The sequence below is a fragment of the Stylophora pistillata genome, chromosome 1 (genome assembly GCF_964205215.1).
Source record: "Stylophora pistillata chromosome 1, jaStyPist1.2, whole genome shotgun sequence".
NCBI classification, from domain to species: Eukaryota; Metazoa; Cnidaria; class Anthozoa; order Scleractinia; family Pocilloporidae; genus Stylophora; species Stylophora pistillata.
In genome coordinates this window covers 391,955-412,500 of record NC_142519.1, presented here as the reverse complement: position 1 = coordinate 412,500, position 20,546 = coordinate 391,955, and the positions used below count along the sequence as shown (strand labels likewise).

The 20,546-nt window shown below is 36.1% G+C and overlaps 4 protein-coding genes and 1 non-coding gene across 5 annotated transcripts in view; 2 read left to right on the top strand and 3 right to left on the bottom strand.

Annotated features, from left to right (window-relative positions):
* The window catches only part of LOC111334339 (tetratricopeptide repeat protein 23), a 9,569-nt gene extending 6,367 nt beyond the window's left edge, over positions 1 to 3,202 (bottom strand). Inside the window, exons 1-4 of the mRNA XM_022940047.2 lie at positions 2,920 to 3,202; positions 2,534 to 2,695; positions 493 to 684; positions 146 to 311 (exon numbers count right to left, since the gene is read on the bottom strand). Of these exons, the coding sequence (XP_022795782.1) occupies positions 146 to 311; positions 493 to 684; positions 2,534 to 2,695; positions 2,920 to 3,019 (620 nt within the window). The 5' untranslated portion in view covers positions 3,020 to 3,202. The remainder of the gene's footprint in view (positions 1 to 145; positions 312 to 492; positions 685 to 2,533; positions 2,696 to 2,919) is intronic.
* A 29-nt stretch (positions 3,203 to 3,231) lies between these two features.
* On the top strand, positions 3,232 to 8,068 carry LOC111334340 (ropporin-1-like protein). Its single transcript, XM_022940048.2, has 6 exons — positions 3,232 to 3,442; positions 4,048 to 4,168; positions 5,689 to 5,780; positions 6,073 to 6,142; positions 7,001 to 7,176; positions 7,675 to 8,068. The coding sequence occupies exons 1-6, from the start codon at positions 3,309 to 3,311 to the stop codon at positions 7,754 to 7,756; spliced, it is 675 nt and encodes a 224-aa protein (XP_022795783.2). The 5' UTR covers positions 3,232 to 3,308; the 3' UTR covers positions 7,757 to 8,068.
* A 2,057-nt stretch (positions 8,069 to 10,125) lies between these two features.
* Positions 10,126 to 10,198, bottom strand: Trnan-auu (transfer RNA asparagine (anticodon AUU)). Its single transcript has one exon. It is a non-coding gene; the product is annotated as a tRNA-Asn (tRNA).
* A 168-nt stretch (positions 10,199 to 10,366) lies between these two features.
* On the top strand, positions 10,367 to 17,978 carry LOC111334349 (protein ERGIC-53). The gene is made up of 14 exons (XM_022940060.2): positions 10,367 to 10,560; positions 10,673 to 10,729; positions 11,660 to 11,757; positions 12,130 to 12,237; positions 12,522 to 12,583; positions 13,303 to 13,402; positions 13,926 to 14,049; positions 14,241 to 14,299; positions 14,549 to 14,637; positions 14,744 to 14,789; positions 15,087 to 15,157; positions 15,443 to 15,622; positions 16,196 to 16,331; positions 16,732 to 17,978. The coding sequence occupies exons 1-14, from the start codon at positions 10,389 to 10,391 to the stop codon at positions 16,894 to 16,896; spliced, it is 1,467 nt and encodes a 488-aa protein (XP_022795795.1). The 5' UTR covers positions 10,367 to 10,388; the 3' UTR covers positions 16,897 to 17,978.
* On the bottom strand, positions 17,290 to 20,538 carry LOC111334350 (uncharacterized). Its single transcript, XM_022940061.2, has 2 exons — positions 20,196 to 20,538; positions 17,290 to 19,336 (listed from the first exon to the last, which is right to left on the bottom strand). The coding sequence occupies exons 1-2, from the start codon at positions 20,536 to 20,538 to the stop codon at positions 18,840 to 18,842; spliced, it is 840 nt and encodes a 279-aa protein (XP_022795796.1). The 3' UTR covers positions 17,290 to 18,839.
* Between the last annotated feature and the right edge of the window lie 8 nt (positions 20,539 to 20,546).

Here is a 20,546-nt window from a genome sequence, read left to right as displayed (position 1 = left end):
ACAGTGGCCAATTTACCATTTCAACTTTTTTGATATATTAAAATTATTTGGATGGTAAATAATTTCTCTTTGGGATACCATAACCAAGTGGTGCAAGAGGTTGTGGGAAAGCAGTGCAATAGCCTTATGTAGTACATTCACTTACTTCTTCAAGGCAATTTGAGCTTGTCCCATCACAAGATACATTAACTCCATGATGGGAAGTACATCAGATCTGTCATAAATCTGTCTTCCTTGATGTTTTGCTGCATCTGCTGCAAGTAACACATCACGAGCATTTCCAGCATGGATCAGAGCTTGCTGGGCCATTCCTGACAATAGGTAAATAATGACTTGTTGGTGATAAAATCCCTCTTCAAAATATTTAAAACACATTCATGTTTATTTCGTATGTTTGAAATTATAATTATCTCAAAATTGATGTGTTAGTAATGGATAGTTTATTCTAAATTGATGACATTATTGATCAAAAAAATTTCACAAAACCAGTACCCCTCTGCTCGAGATATGCCTGTGAAAGCTTAGAGTAAGCTTTAGCCAGTTTCCAGTGATTATCCCCATAAATGATTCTGGTTAAAGCAACACATCGGATGCGATCATGTACAGCTCTATCATCTCCATTGTTGGCAAATTCCCGTGCTTGCCTTCTGTAGCTTTTAAGCAGAACCTGGGGTGGGGCCAAACCTAATTAAGGGAAATTTCATATTCAGAAATATTTCACAAAACCTAACCTTCTACTTTAGATATGCCTCTACTTCTTAGAGTAACCTTTCACCAGTTTCTAATGATTATCACCATGAGATTATAATGAATGAATGGTTTTCTCTTCTGTTAACATAAAGCAATTGGGAAGGTTCTTTCAATCAAAAGTTTGTATAGAGAGATGTTATTTTAAGGCTACTGTCGACAAAGTCTGGTCAAAATTTTCAAAATTTTGTTTTTTGCTCTTTAGTTTGAGGATTGATCTAGTAAGTTTAATTTGTCCTTTGTTAAAAATTTTAAAATCTTAGAAAGAAAGTGAGATATGGCTGATAGAATGTTTTAGGGTAGCTGGAACCAAACAGTGTAAGGTAAAATAGCTTAGAAGTCCCCCAGCAGTGTTGATGTTTTTTGCCCACTTTAGTCCTGGTGCTCAAGTGAATTTGTCACATTCCCCAAAACACTGAGAAGTAAAAGTCTTCATTAAAAGGGAAAAATAGAAGTCTTGGACCAAAGAAATTGATAGTAGACATTTTTGACAAAATGAAAAAGTATGACTTTGCTCTTTGCTTTTCCTCATGAATTTTTACTCCCAACCAGTGAGGTCACAAGGTGACCTTTCCAGAAAATTTCCATGGTCCTCTTTGTCACAAGACTCGCCAGGGGGTTCAATATTGCCTTTCATTGGTTGGTAGCATGACCCCTTTGACATGTACTTAAATGAGGTGTCAAAAAATATGAATATTTTTGGAGACAAAAACCTCAAGGTTTGTTTTCATGCAAGTTACCTCAGTCCACTTAAATGAATTAATAAAGTATATGGTTTTCAAAATCCACCAGAACATTTATCAGAAATAAATGCACAAAAGGGTGTGAGGCTTAACAAAATTCTAAACATTTTTCCTGGAACCTCCTGGCACGTACCAACCACTGAAATGTTTTCTATTGTCCAACTTCAAAATAGATTTTCTCAGGAACCAATTAAACTCATTGAAAAAGTCTCACACACTTTTTAGCTTAATATCTACTACGTAATACAATCCAGTTTGTTTAGATGTCCAGGATAATGTTAAGGCTGGTAATTCAGTTAAAAAATACTGTTAGTTTTATCTTAAAGGTTTGCATGTGTCTACCAAAAGAAAAGCTGTTAAAACTTTTGTTACTTTCAGAATCTATAGTTTGTAAGTTTTGAAGTGATATATAGTTTTCCATGGTAAGGTGCATAGGACAAATTTTTCCAGTGGGTATCCTATTTTCTTGCCAGTAACCTTAACTGTCAATGTTTCAGTGGCAACACCATTCCTCAAAAAATGGACATTACACCTTCCTTGCTCTGCCATGTCAGCCAAGTTTACCCAACTAATGTAAAGGAAAAAATGAAAAAGCCCTGGGAAAATGTCTTTCAAGAATTAAGAGGATGTTAAATATACTACAGTAACTGTAGCTTAAGTTTAATTCCTATTCAACTAAAGATTTATCACAGATCTGTAAAATTTAGTTATTAAAAAAAATACTTTTTCAAGAGTAAAACAGAGCCAAACATTTTTTTTGGAGGGGGGGGGGGTAACAACTACAATTAGAACACACACAAGCTAAGTAGAGGTCAATGCAACAAACTTTCATTGGTTCTTAGCTATCACAATCTTATATAGTCATATATGCTATGATTATTTTTTTTACTTGGTTTCAAAACTTTTAAACCAGCTTTCCTTGTATCAGTGTATTTCTTCAGTTTTTCACTCATGACCTCAATTTTAAAAAAAGAATGTAGAATAAAAAAGGTTTGGAAATTTTTTAATGTTTTATACATATTGAAACAAGGTGCATAAGATACCTCTAACATATCCTGAGGAAGAATTGCCTTCTTTATAACCTTCTTCATGATCAGATTCCTCAGAGGAAGAATTTTTCCACACAGCAATTCCTAAATTCTTAGGGTCGTTATCAGATGCAGATGGAATGTGGATCACCTCTTCTATGACATATTTCTGTTGGTCTGGCAATTATACAAGCTACGATTAGATTTTTTAACTTTGAAAAAAACACTCTGAGGCAGTTATAAGGAGTGGGCAGGTAACATCCACTATACCGGTAATAGAATACACCTTGAACCGCTGACCAGTACAAACAGTGTGTTCTAAAACAGCATGAAGTTGTTGGTTGAAAAAAGGAAATAATGAGGTCTAACAGTGGAGATGTAAGCAAAAACCGCCATCACACCTGTCTGATAAGCTTCCTCGTCATCGCTTGCTGAGTCTGTTCTGTTAACACTTGCATCACTTTCAGTTTTACCTGCGACTGAGGACACTTCTAATTCCATCGAGTTTTACGCGTTTTCATGCTTAAGAATGCATTTTCAACCGTAGCTAAGCTCAAAGAGAACAGAAAGATTTTAAAGTAACATCGTCAGAGATTAGCTACCCTAAGATGCTGTGGGAGTTTCCGAGTCACTACGGTTACTTTTGTTGACACCGACCACCATGTTTTCCAATTCCGATTTTTATCCCCCAAGGCATACTGGGAATATGGCTTGTTGTCGTCATAGCAACTGGCACCCGCCATCTTGAGGTACAAAGGCAGAGGAAAGGACTTGTTGAAATACAAGAGTTATGCCTCAAAAGGAGGAGCCGATTTATTGCTCACAACAAATCAACATTCCTCCAGAGTTGCCAGACATCCTAAAGCAGTTTACTAAGGCTGCCATTCGTACACAACCGAAGGATGTTTTACAGTGGGCCTACGCGTGAGTTTTGTTTCTTCTTCCAATTTTAACTTGGAACAGTGTAAGGATAAACTATCTTCCAATTTTAACTTGTAATGGTAGATTGCTTCCACAGGGTTATGGAAAGATTCTTGAATTTGAAGTATTTAACGATTTTCTAACACGTTTAAGTGTCACACCAGCTTTTTCATTGATGATGTTTGATGGAGGTAGCCTAAAACTTAGGTTGAAGTTGCATGTTGAACTTTTGACTCAAATGAGTGCGTTACGGAAAGAAACATTTGGCAGTTTTTCCATAAGCATAGTAATATCATTGAGTTTTGCATCTTAAAGCTGCTACAGAATATTTGTGTTGTGTTAAGGAACTGATTATGCCAAATTGTCCATCGAAAAGAATCAGGCACGTACAGCTCTCCCATTTCCTTTCGACAGTAGTTAGGGGCTTCATTTGACCTGATATGTTGTAATTCACCAATGTTCAAAGATACCCAAGAGTAGCTTATGTTGGTAATGAGCCACCCATAATCAGCATCCTATAACTTCTAAGGCAAAATATGTCATAATGTGTACTCTACACATACATATAGCCATCTTGATTTTAAATCTAGGTATTAATGAACCTTTAGGTACTTTGATGCCTTGTCTAAAGGAGAGACACCCCCGGTGAAAGAACGCCTTGAGTTCCAGCTTGGGCAGCCTTTGGAAAAACCCCTTACTCAAGGATTACTTGCAGTTTTACACAAACAGGTATCTCACTTCACAAGATGTCAGCCTACACCAATTACTTGTATCAAGCTCAATCCCATTAGTGTGCATTGCCAAACTTGATTTAAAATGAGGTTCCTATGCCAGAGAGATCATAGTCGTGCTGTTAGGGTCAACTACGATTTTTTGTTGGTAAACTGACTACAAAAACACATGTTGCAAGAATGTTTTCCCTCCTGGGATCTTCCAAACACTGAAATCTCCCCCTTAATAAAAAATGCACCTATAGGATAATTGAGTCTGAGTTTTAAAGACCCTGCATACAGAAATGCAAGAAGTATCCAATAGACATTATCCCTACCGCTCAGAAAATGGTTAATGGTATCCCCTGCATTAATTACATCATTACAGAAAGCTTTGCCAGAAATGAAAAAAAAGAAAAAACTTACAACTGCATAACACCACATGAATTTCTAGATTATCTGTTGAATTCCAATTACTCACTATACTGTATTTATTCATCTATAAGCCGAGGGATTTTTTCTCAAAACTTTACCATAATCTCGAAAATTTGAGCTAGAGAAGGGTTCTCAGCTTATAGCGGAGTGTTTTTCTAAACATAATTTTTTCGAACAGCAAATTCAAAGGAAGCACAGATATATTCATCTATAAGCTGAGATATTGCATGCAGAAGTAAATAACAAAACAAGCTGAAGTTGGTCCTTGACTTTATTTATGTTGTTGCTTCCAAAGGAGCAGTTTGTTGTTTTCAGTGGGTAGAAAATACGGCTTATTGTTCGTCCTCAGTGTTGGCATGGAATTCATCGTCCATCTCCTCCTCATCCACTAGTTCTGCCATTTATTTTGAGTAGATTGCTTCATCTTCCATGCCATCTAGAGTGTTAGATATTCTGCAGGTTTTGAATGAGTGTATAGATATTGTGAAAGTGTTTTAAAAATTTCGAAACTGACTAATCAGAATTGCCCATTTGCACAATTGGTAAACAAACTCGTCACATGTTACGGTGTTGAACAGAACAGAACAGATTTATTTTGCACTATCTCAAGAGATTATAGCAAAGATTACTATAGATTACAACAGTAAAAATAAACAAGAAACAATGAATTTGCGATCACATAAAAAGAAAACTTATCTTGGCTTCTCGGCTCTGTAAACCAGTCAAGTAATCTCTCATCCAGGCGTGGATATTTCGGAGTGTAACGGCCCATTGTTAAGCATTTTGCTGACATCTCAGGCTCTCCATTAAAGAGGTTCTCTTGATCTTTCTTCTAGCGACTTACTGATGACTTGCTCTCTGGTTATCTTGGAATTGTTTTCGACAGCAATACTGCATTGAAACTCTTTTCTGTTTTGAAACTTTTGCGTTCATTTCAGTTTGTTCGAGAATAGAATTCTCTGAATATTTTTAATTTACATGTTTTAAGAACCTTCCCGATTAAAACAGACTGAAGTTTAGGGTATCAGCTTATAGCCGAATAAATATGGTATATCATGTACCAGGAGCACAATGTTATGCTCAGCTATTTATTTTCCTTAACAGCTGGGTGGAAAGCCGATTATAGAGTTGTCATCCTTGGAAGAAAAGTGGAAACATTTGTCACTTCCTAAAGACACTCTGGATGAGCTACTGAGGTGATAGAAGGTTCTCAATGCTATTAAGTTCATTGCTAAAAAAAAAGGGTCTTAAAGTTTAGAAATGATAGAAGTAGTATAGTTTATCTCACGATGCAGTTACAAGAACTGTGGAGTTTGGCAGTCAGCAATTGAACTGACTTTGTCACAAGTGAAAGGATGATTGTTCTTTACTGTGATGAATGACCACAAGTTTTTTTTTACAATTTTAACTAAGGAAGTGATGGTGCATATAACTATAGTCTGTACATGGAATGAACAAATTGCTTTAGAGGCTTCCATTCTTTTTTAGGTTGGGAAGTTTTGGTGAGGAACTGAAGTGGCTTCATTTTCTGGCTCTTGCTTGCAGTGCAATCAGCGAGGTAAATTGTATTAAAGTAATATTATCCAAACATTTGTCAAAGTCCATAGGGAAATATATGTTGACTTGTGTATGTCTGTACAGTCAAGATTAACAGCAATTTTTAAGTATTATACTGTCTCACAAATATGCTGTTAGTGGACATCTTGTTTTTGAATGAGTAAAAGTGCTTTTTATTGAAAAATATTTGTTCTATAAAAACATATCAATAATTGTTAGAATAAATGCTTGTCAAGTCTTACACACTAATTTACAACAATAAAGGGGGTAAATTTCTAAAGAAACTGTGTTGTTGCTTTGGAGGAGGAATATAACAAGATAATTTGGTTTTATCAACTGGGCGGATGCTGTAAATTGGCCACCTTTAAGAGTTTCTTAGCTGATGTTTCAAGCACTAGCTGTTTGTCTTGGCTCTAAGGAAGGTCTAATGCTCGAAATGTCAGCTTAGAAACTCTTTACAGTGTCCAGTTAACATCAACTCAAATTACCTACTTTACAACAAGCAAGTGGGCTGAAATTTGGCTCATTGTGCAAGAATTAAACAGAGGTCTAAGCATCATTACATACCCATTTTGCTAGTCAGAATTCTTTTAAGTTGGTATTTTGTGTTTGTCAAGTGAAAGTAAAAAGGGACATTTTATAATGCAAAAGAGCTGGCCGGGAGATTTTACCTGCCCACCCTACATAAGTTAGTGTACGTGGATGTAAACAAGGTGTTGGAGTTGGAAGTGAGGTAATTTTCCTCTCTCAATTCTCCTTGCTGGATTCCTTCCTTACAAATGAACAAAAAGGAATGGATACAGAGTTATAAGATAAGCAACATTTCCATTTCTTTATTGTACATTGTTTTATGTCTCAGAATCTAACATTGGCTATGAAAACAGTTTGTGAGATTTTAACAACTGATCTAGAAGGAGGTCCTGCTCGAATACCATTCTCACTGTTTAAGGAGTTGTTCACATACCTGGCAGAAATTGATGGAGAAATTCCTAAGGAACATGTTGATGCTGTCATTGAACACTTAAGCTATGATGTGTGAGTAGCATTCACACTTGTTTCAATAGCAATACTTTACAACATGCAAGTTTCTTTTAGATGTAAGATAGTGGCAAGGAGGTTGAAAGTAAGAATTGAGCAACTTGGAAATTTACTGGAGTAGAAAAAGGTTTTTCACCATTTTTTTTTTTTTTTTTTTTTTTTTGTGGTGGGGGGGATTACAGTTCTCTGTGAAAATATTTTGTATTAAGCCTTGGTAGCTAATTGTCCCTTGGAGTGCTTTTGATCTTTTTATCACTCTGAATTTTTATTTTTATTTAAAAAAGGATAGCTCTTTTGCTCAATTATGATCTGGATCATTGAACATTCTAAAATATACTTAATAAGAACAACCTAAACCCTTCCCAAATGAGGAAAAGAGTACTTAATGCACAGTATAAAATATTCCCTCGTAAGTTTACGTTATTTCTTCTGAAATTAAATTGATGTAAATTTGTGTTACCCAATAGTGCACAATTTCTCTTTTTTTTTTTTCAGAGAAAAACAAGAAGGACAAGTTTCTCCACGCAACTTTATGAGTGACAGTTGTCCTCCACTTTCACTAAATGAAAACTCATGAAAACATTCATGTCGTAAAAACTGAAGTACAAACTGTTGATTGTGATATAGGTTCATTTTGTTCAATCCTCAAGCTGTCAAAACATATCACAGGCTGTGTTTACCTACACCTAAATGTCATAGATGCACCACCATCTCTTCGAAAATCGTTTACATGTGTATATATATATATATATGTGGCCAGATTAAAAAAGTTGCTTATGGCTTTTTCCATACATTGATGATCACAGCAAGCTTACAAGGAGCAGTATCAGTGAAAATTATGTATATACATGTACTACTGTGATCAAGAAGTAAACCTTTGATAATCTCATGCCCTGTTGGCTCTGAATTACTGCATTTAAGGGCTAGTCAAACATTTTCTAACCATTTTCACTGCATTATCGCAATAGGGTAGGACTAGAACGGAACATATGTGAACCATGCAAGTAGTCCACCCAATAAATTCCACCCATCCCACCCCAGGGGAGGACATCCATCACACAGTAATCTCCTACCCCTAACCCTGTAGAAGACGGGACCTCCATTTATTCGTCCCTATCCAAGAAGACTAGAATATCCAACCATTTCTTTGATGTTATAGAAAGGTAGCATATTCTTCTCAATTATTTTAAGACCTTAAGTGTTGGTCCGGCCGGGGCTTGAACCCTCGACCTCCCGCACAACAGTCCAGCGTTCTATCCATTGAGCTAAAAAAAGATAAAAATAGACGTAAAGTAGGGTAAATTGAATAAACAAAATAAAATAACTAGAAGAAAGAACAGTTAAATTAATGAATGACAGGGTTGTATAAAATTTATGTATTATTATATTTAATATTTTAAATGGTTATTTTTATTAATAAGTATTAACCACACCCACGACTTTTACCCACACCCACGACCCACGACTTGAACCCACGACCCACGACTATTAGGCAAACTCCCGTGTTCATTATTATATTACTTGACCTCTGGACCTCTACCGCCAAAGACCAGGGTGTGGTAAAGATAATCGAAACCGGACCAGGCAAATCCTGAGACTTAAAGACTTAGCCTAAAGTGCAGGTGTCGTATTAGGGCGAGTTTGGGTAAGTTTGTCCGAACGCCATGTTAGATTTGGAGTGAGACTGGATGAAAGGGCTTAGGTCAGTACCTATGACCGAACTTTTCAGAAAAATTTTCGATCGACAGGAAATTTCTCGATGGACAAAAAAATTCGCGATCGTATTTGCGAAACATAGTCGGGAAGAGACAAAAAGAAGTTCTCTAAGTCTTCATCGTTACCTCTCACCGATTTAAAATTCCATAACAATACAACAACAGTAAGCAGCTGTACAAACATTGTTACAATAATTAATGACACTTCAGAACGCCCGTAGACTTTCTCAAAGTCGCTCGCTTGGTTTTCTGTTCTGGTGTGGTAGCTCACTGTCGTGCTACGCGCTCAAAAGCGCGAATTGTGAGTAAGTCTAGAACGCCCGCAACCTTTTACTTTAGGTTAACAATCCGCCATTTTCGTTAGTACGATGTGATGTCCCATGTGATTATATTTTGGCGCGAAACGCCCGCTGACCAGCTCGATTGACCGACAAAAAAAATTCTCGACCTGCAGGAAAATTCTCGCTCGCCAAATATTTCTCGATCGGCAAAACAATTCTGAATTGACAAAAAATTCTCGATCGACAAAAAAAATTCTTGATCGGCAAAAAAAATTCTCGATGGGCGAAAAAAATTCTCCATTGGCGAAAAAACTCTCGATCGACAAAATTATTTCTCGATCTACCAAAACATTCTCAACCAGTAAAAAAATTGTTTGACCCATGAAAAAGTTTTCTCGATTCTTTAAAATATTTCTGAACTTACCACGAACATTTCTCGTCAGAGAGAATTATTTCTCGACCAATGAAAAAGTTCTCAATCGTCAAAAATATTTCTGGACCATCGAACATATATCTCGTAAGACAAAATTATTTCTCGGCCAACAAAATTAACTCGACCACTTTCGTCCAGTATGGCTTTCCATAATAAACACTTGTTTTTCTGATTTGAAGCGTTTTGGGAGTTACGAAAAAGTTTTGTTGAGGTACAAATGTGGAGAAATTTTTGCCTGTCAAAAGGTCGTGCTGCTTTCCAAAACACGCGATGACTGAGGTGTAGTTTCTTCACGAAATTTTGGTTGAGACACATTTAAATTCGATTTAAAAATACAACAAGTCATGAACCACGATGAAAAACACCTAAATTCAAATTACATACTTTATGTTGACTTGAAAGGATACCTTTTGATTAAAACGTTTTGATAAAAGTAAACGAGGTTTACGTATGATGCACGATCCTCGCAGTAGAGAGCGCTATTTATGCAATAGCGAAAATCAGACCTGAAAAAATCAGGCTTGTACGGGATTCGAACCACTGACCTCTGCGATAATAGTGCAGCGCTCTACCAACTGAGCTAACAAGCCTCTACTAACTATGCCTAAAGTAATTTCAGGGTTATAGGAAGTTCAGAAGTTTTTGAAAACCCCGCCTGCAGCGACAATCGACTTCAGGCTCGTTGAATGGCGATCAGCCAATCAACGCTTGACAAATATTCAGAAAAATCGCCGGGTATCCCAAGATGCAATGTACGCCAATTTTTAGTGTTCTCTTAAAATGGCTTCCGTCGAAACGTTGTCCAATCTAGGTTTCTTATTGTTTTTATTTCGTTTATCTGTGGCTTCAGTGCCGGGTGAGCGTCATGTTAAATTCCAATATAAGCACAGTTTTAAAGGACCGCATCTAGTGAATAGAGATGGAGCAATTCCTTTTTGGAATCACGGAGGAAGTAAGTTGCTATTGTTTTGAAAAGTGACTTGTGAATATTTAAGCTACACGTGTACAAAGTCACCATGGCATACGTTTTAATGTTTCTTGGCTGGTTTTATTTTACCATTTAGGTGCTATCCCCAGCGATGATCAGATTAGATTGACTCCTTCAATGACAAATAAAAAAGGTTGGTTTCCTGAAATATGACTTATTTGAAACTGAACAAGCAATCGACCGGCCGGATTTATATTTAAAAAACCATATTACATGAATGTAAGGTCCTGAAGGCAAATACGTCTTCAGTTGTCACAGCTGATTTCAACAATGGCTTATGGACTCCGTATGCAACTTATCTGAAGGCCGAATTTGTTGTGAATGTTGAATGTGAATGTAACAAAACATTTACCTTAATCCTATAAACAAAAGTTAAGAGGACGTGAAGGACATCATTGAGGTCGCGTTCAACTTTAAAGCTTTGTGTTCCGGAAATACTATTTACATTCAAGATCACAACCTTAATGCTTTTCATTGAAAAAGATTATTACACTATTTCTTAAATAATTTCAGGCTTCTTTCCCCCTTATTATTTCTGTGATGTTTTGTCTTGCAAGTGAACTCGAATTCAATAAAAATTATTAAATATTTTCAGTTTCATAGGGTATCTTGTGTAAATTAGCAGAATATGTGAGAGTTATCAACTATTTGAAGAGATATGAATTAGTTGTGTTGTGTGTAAGCAAAAGTCAAAGGTTATATATGCCCTCAGTTTGGGTTTCGTCCTTGAATGACACAAAATATTTTTTCATGACAAGATCAGGTAGAATTGCCCTATATTTAAAAATCATTGTTGTTGTTTTTACCCAAATTACTTTGTAATCAGCATGTTTGTTTTTATTAGGAGTTTAATGAACAAACAAAAGTACTTTTAACATTCTCAACAAGTCCGAAAAAAGGTGATGAAATCCAACATGAAGATAGCGTGGCCTCACTCTTTAGCTATGCTATTTTTCCAACTGGTGTAAGGATAAAATTAGACCAAAATGTTATGATCTTTATCAAATGTTATCAAATGTATCTGTATCAAATGTTATGATGTGTATCAAATCTTTTCCAACAGGTTATGCATGGACAAAAAGCACCTTTCCACATGAGTGGTGGGAAGTAGAAGTAGCCCTGAAAGTAACTGGAAGAGGAAGGCTTGGTGGAGATGGTGTGGTGAGATGCATATAAGAAATTGTGTATAGAATGCACACACTTATGGAGTACCTGAAATATTTTTGCTATTTCATGTGTACATGTGAATAACAATTAGAGGAATAATTTACAAGTCCCTCCAGTCTAGTGTCTACAATTTCTGGAGCATGGAGAGTGAGCTTTGTAGTAACACTCCCTCTTCTTAACATGATAAAACTCTGTCCAAGGTAACCTCTCACCCATTCCACTGCAATTCATAAAGTATTAAAGATTTAATAGTTATCTATTCAGAATTTGTCTCTTTGAACAGATAATTTAAGGAAGTCAGAATATTATATTCTTTCAGACAGGACCTGTTATTTATAGTAATGTGTGTTTGATCTTGTTACCCAGGCCATTTGGTTTACAGAAACTGCAGGCACTGAAGGTCCTGCATTTGGAAATATCAACACATGGAAAGGTCTTGGTGTTTTCCTTGATTCATTTGACAATGATCAACAGGTAGGTCAAGTAACATCTTGCCTTTCTTCTACAAAAATATATGGGTATCCAAATTAGTTTATTCTCAGGAGAGTGGGTGACTAAAGAGTTAGGTTTTCAATTATTCCTTACTCTAACATTCTGTTGGAAAAGAACCTTGTGTCAGTAAATTCCTTTTGTATAAGATTCTAATATGTTAAGGTGTTCATGTATGAAATACAAACTTGCTTCTTTATATTTGGCACATAACTATGCATCCTGTCTCCTTTTACTGTTTCTATTCACTGATCTTTTTTCGTTTTTAGGGAAACAATCCATTCATTTCAGTGATGTTAAATGATGGAAATCAGATTTATGATCATAACAAGTATGTTGTGACTATTAAATACATCTTTTTATGATACATATCATTTTAATGTATTTTCTATGTTTTATGTTGACATGGATTGTTAATATTCATTTATTAGTTTGAAGTAGAGAAAGGAAAAATTTAGAGAAACTTAAGATCTCTGCCAAGAATTAGTTTTCTAATTAATTAAATGACTGAATGCATAGTTTTACTTTGGAGCCTTTTGACTTTTTGTTAGTTAAATTGTTTTCCTGTAAATTTGTATGTTATTAGTACAAAGACTGTAATACTGTGAATAGAAGTAAATTTGGAATAGATCAACCGCAGACTGAAGTAATAACTATGCAAAGTTTAAATTGTAAATTAAATCCTTTTGCTTTTTTATACGCCATCCTGTTATCTATGATGCAAATGAAATTGAATTTCAAAGGACCTTGATTTCAGAGTACTTTGATTTGTGTTCTTCTTTATGCTATATACTTTACCTTTTCCTTTAAATAAGTGAGATATCAAACCAGTCTCAAATCATTTTAACTTTTGATAATTTAAGATTAAAACATCTATATGCTGGTAGCCTTTTTGAAATTGAAATTATATGGCTTTTAATTTTATTCATTGATGATCTGTTACCAGTAGCTGTTGTGGTTTATTAAGTTTATTGTGACAAAAAGATAGAAAATCAGCAAAATCTAATCATGGTACAGCTGCAACATGTCAATTGTTTTATTTTGTTACAGAGATGGGCAGGATCTTCAACGTGGTGGTTGCTTACGAGACTTTCGTAATCGACCAAATCCAGTTAGACTAAGAATTCGCTATTATGAGAATGTGCTTACAGTAAGTACTGCAAATTCTGAGAAAAATTGTTTTTGAGTAAACACTTGAAAACAATAAAAGCACTCAGCCTGTGGCCTCATGCTTTCATCAGTTTTCTTGTGTTTGGAAACCCTGTTGAAACCCCCTGCTTGAGTTTTTGAAATTGCTTCTCAACCACACCTCAAGAATAAAAGAAAATGGAAGTATTCATGAATTTTTTACAGGTTGTCAGCAAGTTTGTTGTTGTTCTTCAAATTAAGAAATGGCCCAGTTTTTCAAAGGGCAAATAACGTTATCCAATGGATAAATTGCTATCCAGTGGATGAGTGTCAACAAAATGTACTGCACCATCCATGGTACAGAGATTTATCCAGTCTATAGCCCTATCCACCCTTTATAATGGCAGTGCTCAAACTTTAATCAACTTTCTTTTTTCATTGACGAATGTTTCAATTCACCATGAATCTTTGTTGCAGTGGCTTTTGTGGAATATTGTTTGCAATTGTTCAATTTTGAAGTGTGTAATATATATTCTCCCATTCAGGTGTGGGTACACATGGGAATGACCCCTAAACCTGAAGACTTTGAGCTCTGCACTCGACTTGAAAACATAAGCCTAGCCAAAAATGGCTTCTTTGGTGTGTCGGCAGCTACAGGTGGCTTAGCAGGTCAGTAAAAGCAGTATCAATCAGTGAAGAGTTCGTGAGGTATTATGAACTGTTGATATTTGTTTCAAAAAGTAGACTGTGATCAGATGTTGACTTAAAATGTCCAGCCACTTCCATGCACTGTTATTGGATTTTATGGGATTGTTAAATTGTGTTGTATATATTATGATGATGGTATTTGTTGTTCTTAGATGACCATGATGTTCTTTCTTTTATTACCCACTCTCTCACTCCACCTAAGGACACACAGGTAACTGTTAGAAACTCCTGGGTTATTTGTTTGACAGTTGGTAAGGTAACAGTATGATAATTTTTTTTTTAAGTACTTAACTCTAAATTAAGAGTTTTTATGACTCATTACACATGGTGTTAAAAAGTTGTCTGTTCAAAATTCTTTTTTCTGAGCTAAAGGCTCTAAAATTCATGTCTTGTTAGTAACTCCAAAGGACACGAGTATGAAAAGGTATAGAAAAAATTTTTAATTTAATTTTTTTTCAAGGGTGAAACAGGAATAAGTGAAGAAGAGCAGAAGAAGCTTGCAGAGCAGTATGAAGAGTATCAAAAGAAACTGGAGCAACAAAGAGAGGAGTAAAAAAATCCTTTTTGTACAGTTGTCCAGTCCTGTTGTGAATGATTTCAGAATAATAGTATCCAGGTTCATCTCTTGACCTGTCCTGTACATGTATTTCAACAGGTACAAGACAGCTCACCCTGACAAAGTTAAAAAACCTGAAGCAGAGGTAACAAATCTTGCTGATATCACCAAAGAATTTGATATCACCTTAAGAGTGAAAAGAACAACCTAAACATAGAAAAGTTGAAAGGACTGTCAGCTCACTTGAGTCACAACTTACAAGTAACTGCTCAGAAAAACTGACCAATCAGTTTTGGCAATCCAACTAAAATAATTTGACTTGTGTCAGTCAATGGCTGGTTAATTATTTTGCATGGAATTTTAGTCGACACCCAGTTGTTATTTTTTAATATTTAGTTATTCTTTGTATGTTTGTATCTTAACTATCACTTTTGGGTTTTAGTATGAGAGTGCCTATGAAAGAGATGTTCGTTTGGTTTATGAAGGACAAAATGCTCTTCATCAAATGATCAGGTAACAGAAAGTTTAACCAAATACTTCTTGCCAATAAAAATCAGTTATTGTACATATTTGTGTGAAATGAAGGGAAAATTTGTTCAAACAGGGTTTATAATGATTTGATGCATTGAAAAGAGGGGATTGTCCCCTTTGGACAACAGTGTTCCATTTCTGTTTTAAGTCTTATTAGCATGAAACAAAATGCTGGTCAGCATTACTTTCAAATGTTCTCAAGTTCCTTTTAGTTATACTCTTACAGTAGTTGTAAATGATGTGACTTTTTTTATGTTACTTCCACAGCAACCTTCACTCTAAAGTTGGTGAATTAACAGTACAAGTAAATACGTTATACACATTAGTAACATCAGATCATAACCAGATTGGCCAGGTGGTTAGACATGATCAAACCATCAACAGACAAGAAGTGAACACTCTGATTAATATGCAACAGCAACTCAGTTCCAAGCTGCAAGAAATAAGGTATATGCAGTGAATAAATAGCAATTATGACATTTGTTTGTAAAATTTGAGCAATTCAGGATTGCATTAGCTTTGCACCTCATTGCTCTTAGATTGGTCAAGAAAACCTCTTGCACCCTCACAATCAATCAGGTGCAAATCTAAAACAAATTTTGACTTGTTTTTCTAATGTCCTCTAATGACAGCAAGCAAATGATGATCATGATTTAAAGGAGGATGTGTGCTTTGCTACATTCAGTAAATTTAGTTGAATCCAGTTTACTAAACAATTATTTCTAAATGACTGTGTAGTCTGATTGTCCAAGTAAGGGCAAGTCCTGAGAAGGACTGTTGTCATTAGCGGTGACTGATGTTTGGGCAACCATAGCAGAAGTCTTTATAGTTAGGACTGATTGCCTGAGATGTCCTAAGGACTCTCAGTCAAGATTGTAGATACATGTAGTGTGCACTGGAGGCTGAATCACAAATGATACTTCTTGTTCTGCCAGTTGCAGTTTTCAAAGTCTTTTGTGTGCATGACTTAAAACAAGAAACAAGTTGTCAGGTGACTGGTGATCTTTTTGTTTCTAACAGTTTAATGGGTCAAGGAGGAAACATGGAGAGAAGAGATGTTGGTGACTCTGCTGGTGTCAACTCTAAACTTAGTGACATGCAGAATGCAATTGAGTCACTGACACACACAGTCAATAGTGTGGCAACTAAACAACAAGTAAGAATTCCAACTGTATGGAAAAGCAGGAAAGAGCCAGCTTCAGCATTGCTTTATTTGCCTTTCTCACTCCCCTCTTGTTTTAAAAGTAACATAACAGTTTCATCATTTAAAATCTAGGGTACAATGCTAGACTTGCTCCTCAAACTTGTTCAATTGTCAATGCCCTATAGCCCCATGCAGTGGTCCATTGCTCACAAAGTTAAGTGAGATGATTTCATATTTAAATTCTGAAATCGGCTTATTCACGACACTGTGACAATTGAAGTCTCCACCTCAGGCTAGCAAGCAATTTTAAAAAAGTATTCTTAAGGAAATACCATTTTCTTTAAAGAAAGGATGTTCAGGAGTACTAGTAATGATGATGCCAACTTACTCCTGACCAATTTTTCTTTTCCAGATGATGAGTGGTCAAGAGAAAAAAGAGTGCCCCCCTCCCCCACCCATGCCACAGTGCATAGGTCCAGGATACTTTGTGGTTTTAATTGTGGCTCAGTTAATTATGCTGATTGGTTACATTGGATATAAAAATCAAAAGGAGGCTGCAGCCAAGAAGTTCTTTTAGGAATTTTTGTTACATTATCTTGCAAAAAGGTAGTCTGTCTTACAGGCTTGGCTGGGATGTTTGGAATGAAATGAAAATTTAACTGTATGGCTTTTGCTGTGTGTGCACTAAACTGCACACAGTATCCAAGAATTCAACATACTAGGAGATAAAGTTCCAATTGATAGGAGAGTTTTTTAACTTTATGCCGCACAAAGAATTTGAATGTTGGCTTTTGCAAAACAGGGTTGAGCTACCTCAGCTTCTTTTTTAAAAGTTATTGGCATGTTACGTGATGGCTCTTTTTTTGAAGCCTTGAAAAAGTAATGAACTCAAGACATTGGGAAAGCAGAAGTGAGGTCTGTCAACATAAGTTTTCATTTGATGTTTATGAATGACTACTGGACCGAAAACTAAAAAATGTTATTTTTATTCTGTAATATCCCATCAAGGTGTGGTTGTTCATTAAGAATAAAGAACACTTTTAGGGAAAAATTGAAAGGACTTGTTTTAAAAATGATATATTCAAGCCAAATTGTATTTATCAGATCTTAATTGTTACTTATACACCAAATTCAAATATGGCATCCAATTTGAATTACCATTGTTCTGGACTTACTAGCCTCGTCTTCAGGTGGAAAACACAAAAGGATTATAACATGTGTGAGAGGCTAGTAAGTCCAGAACAATGGCAGTTAAAATTGGATGCCATATTTCAATTCGGTGTATGAATCTTAAATTTCCTGGGAAAAGAGTTAGGACCCTTAAAAAAACAGTGCTGTTTCTGGTGCAATACCTAAACCAAGTTAGTTTAATTTTAATTAGAGAATTTTCTCGAGGTATTTTGGTGTTTGTCACTCAATGTAATGTATTTGGAATTGATATAGTTTATCCATTAACCTTATCTTAAATTAAAAAATTTAAAGATCTGTTATGTACCAAGTGTGATGTAAAATACACAGCACTTCTACTGTACATCACTCTAGTGCATCAAGTTTAAAAGTTTTTGCATCACAAGTATTGCCATATGTACTACTCTCTGCATTTACTTTATCAACATACACTTCTCAAACTTTCTTCAAATAAAAATTGTTTCAAATCTGTTTCCTCTACAAGTTACTCAATAGTTGGTAATTCATTTTAGTCTCCTCTTTGTTTTAAAATTGTGTTACTTTCTCTCTGACATTCTCATTGCTAACTCTTGAAATAACACCTTAGATTCAGCATATCATTCAACCACCTCCCGGTTAGCTCAATGAATAGAACGCTGGACTGTTGTGCAGGAGGTCTAGGGTTCGAGCCCTGGCTGGACCAACACTCAGGGTCTTAAAATAATTGAGAAGAATTTGCTGCCTTTCTATAACATCAAGAAATGGTTGGATATTCTAGTCTTCTCGGATAGGGACGAATAAATGGAGGTCCCATCTCCTGCAGGGTTGGGGTAGGAGACGTTAATTTCCCACACATGAGATTACTGTGTGATGGATGTCCTCCCCTGGGGTGGGATTATTGGGTCTGCAGTAATTGGCGCAAGCTGTTGCGGTGTCCCTGCCGGTTGGTAAAGCCATTAAATCAATAATTCAAATCATTATAAGGGAAATACCGGTAATATTTTAATAACCCTCTAACTCCCAAGATCTGATTGTTAATTCTCCCCTCAAGCTGCCACACATTCCCTTGAAAATTGGTTATGAGAATTTGGTGTTTGATCAAGGTTACAACTTCCACCTGATAAGTTTGAATATTCTCACTACCTGTTTGCTGGATCCAGCATAGATATGTAAGGGAGAAGTTACATGTTAATCACTTCTGGGAGTTTGAGGGTTAATTGTGATATATTTGATCAAAACTAATATAGATCATAATGTTAACAGATCATAATGTTAACATATAGTTAGGAGACTTAATAATGTAATAATGCTACTCATACAAAACTATGCAAATCTTTTGTGGGTTATTGGAATTTAAACTTCTTTGTGAAACCAGTACATGTATAATGTAAATGGAATGTTAGTACATGGGATACTTTTTTCTATAAAATACATTTGCATGAGCTCATTGAAAAACTCTTTAAAAGCCTTCTTTTTAATTTCACTGTTGCCAGCTACAACAGAATAGGAAGCAAAATGTTGATAGGCTTGATCATAAGAACTGATTTCTAAACTGTGTTCAAAACCTATGTATTCTTGTGGAAAACTGAATAAACTCTTTACAAGCGAGCCAACAACTTCTTTCCACTCTTCATGATGTGGAAAAACTAAAGAATTTTCCCTGTCTAAAACATCTAAGTGATTACAAACATGTTTAGCCCATGGTGTGGTCGAGTCTAACACTTTCCACAGGACACCAAAAGTCCCATTTGGAACCAGTACTCGGTGGATCTCCTCCAAAGCTGCACGGTTTGTGAACCAGTGAAAACTTTGAGCAGCAACAACTACATCCACACTAGCATCAGGGAGGGCTGTTAACATTCAAGTGGAAGATAATAGGTACACTATTGCAGTAAATGGTTTGAACCCAGGGGTAACGTGTGAAAGTGTAGTGTAGTGTGAAAACTGACCAATCATTTTACATGAACTGGACTAAGAACATTCTACTGACAACAACTATTCACTTGACTCTGATGATAACATTCAAGTGGAAGATGATAGGTACATTATTGCAGTAAATGGTTTGAGCCCCGGGGTAACTTGTGAAAGTGAAGTGTAGTGTGAAAACTGACCAATCATTTTACATGAACTGGACTAGGAAAGTTCTACCGACAACAACTATTCACTTGACTCTGATGATGACTTCTGCACGGGTTGTCAAAACGTCAGTCACCACCCTCAACAACAGTCCTTCTCAGGACTACACTCACCCAGACGATCACACTATACTTTCACAGGTTCATTATTGAAGTAGCAGATGTAAATATAACCCTCTGATGTGATAAGTTTCCATAAAGCTCTTACAAACACACACAAAAGAAGAAAAAAAAAGGAAAAGAAGTCTACTGTCTCCTGATAGCACTCATCTGAGCGGTTCAGGAGTGAGAGCGGGCAGGCAAGGGGGAGGAGGGGGTCAGGAGTGAGAGCGGGCAGGCAGGGGGGAGGAGGAGGTGAAGGGAACTTTTTTTCCATTCGTCGTTTTTGTTCTGAACCATTTCTTTTTTTATGTCATTGACTTTAAGTACCCTTGAACCTTTCTTCTTACATCGTTATTCTTTTTAATTACAGTTTATGTCTCCTGTGTGTGAGCGGGTGTAATGCTGCAAAATTTCATCAAAGAAAGTTACTAAATTTGTAAGAGAAAATGATACAATCTTGTGTTTAACTCACGTATGCTTTCGGCAGCACATTGGACGATATCTGTTCCAGGTACAAATACTTTAAACTGCTCATACATGCTTTCCAAAGGCTCGCTCGCAATTACCCTGACATTCTTATCGGTTAACACTTTTGCCATCACTCGAGTGAATTTCCCCGTTCCACAACCTACTTCCAAGATTGTGAAGGGGCGAGCTTCCGTCGAACTGACTCTACTGTTATCATCTTTTACACCAAGTTTGTCTAAAAAGTACTTCACCGCTTCTTCAGGATACTCCGATCGAACATCCTCGTAGTTTTTGGCTGAAGCAAAGGCTTTCCGTGCGAAATCGGAAGCGATGTTACCCTTCTCCATGATTACTG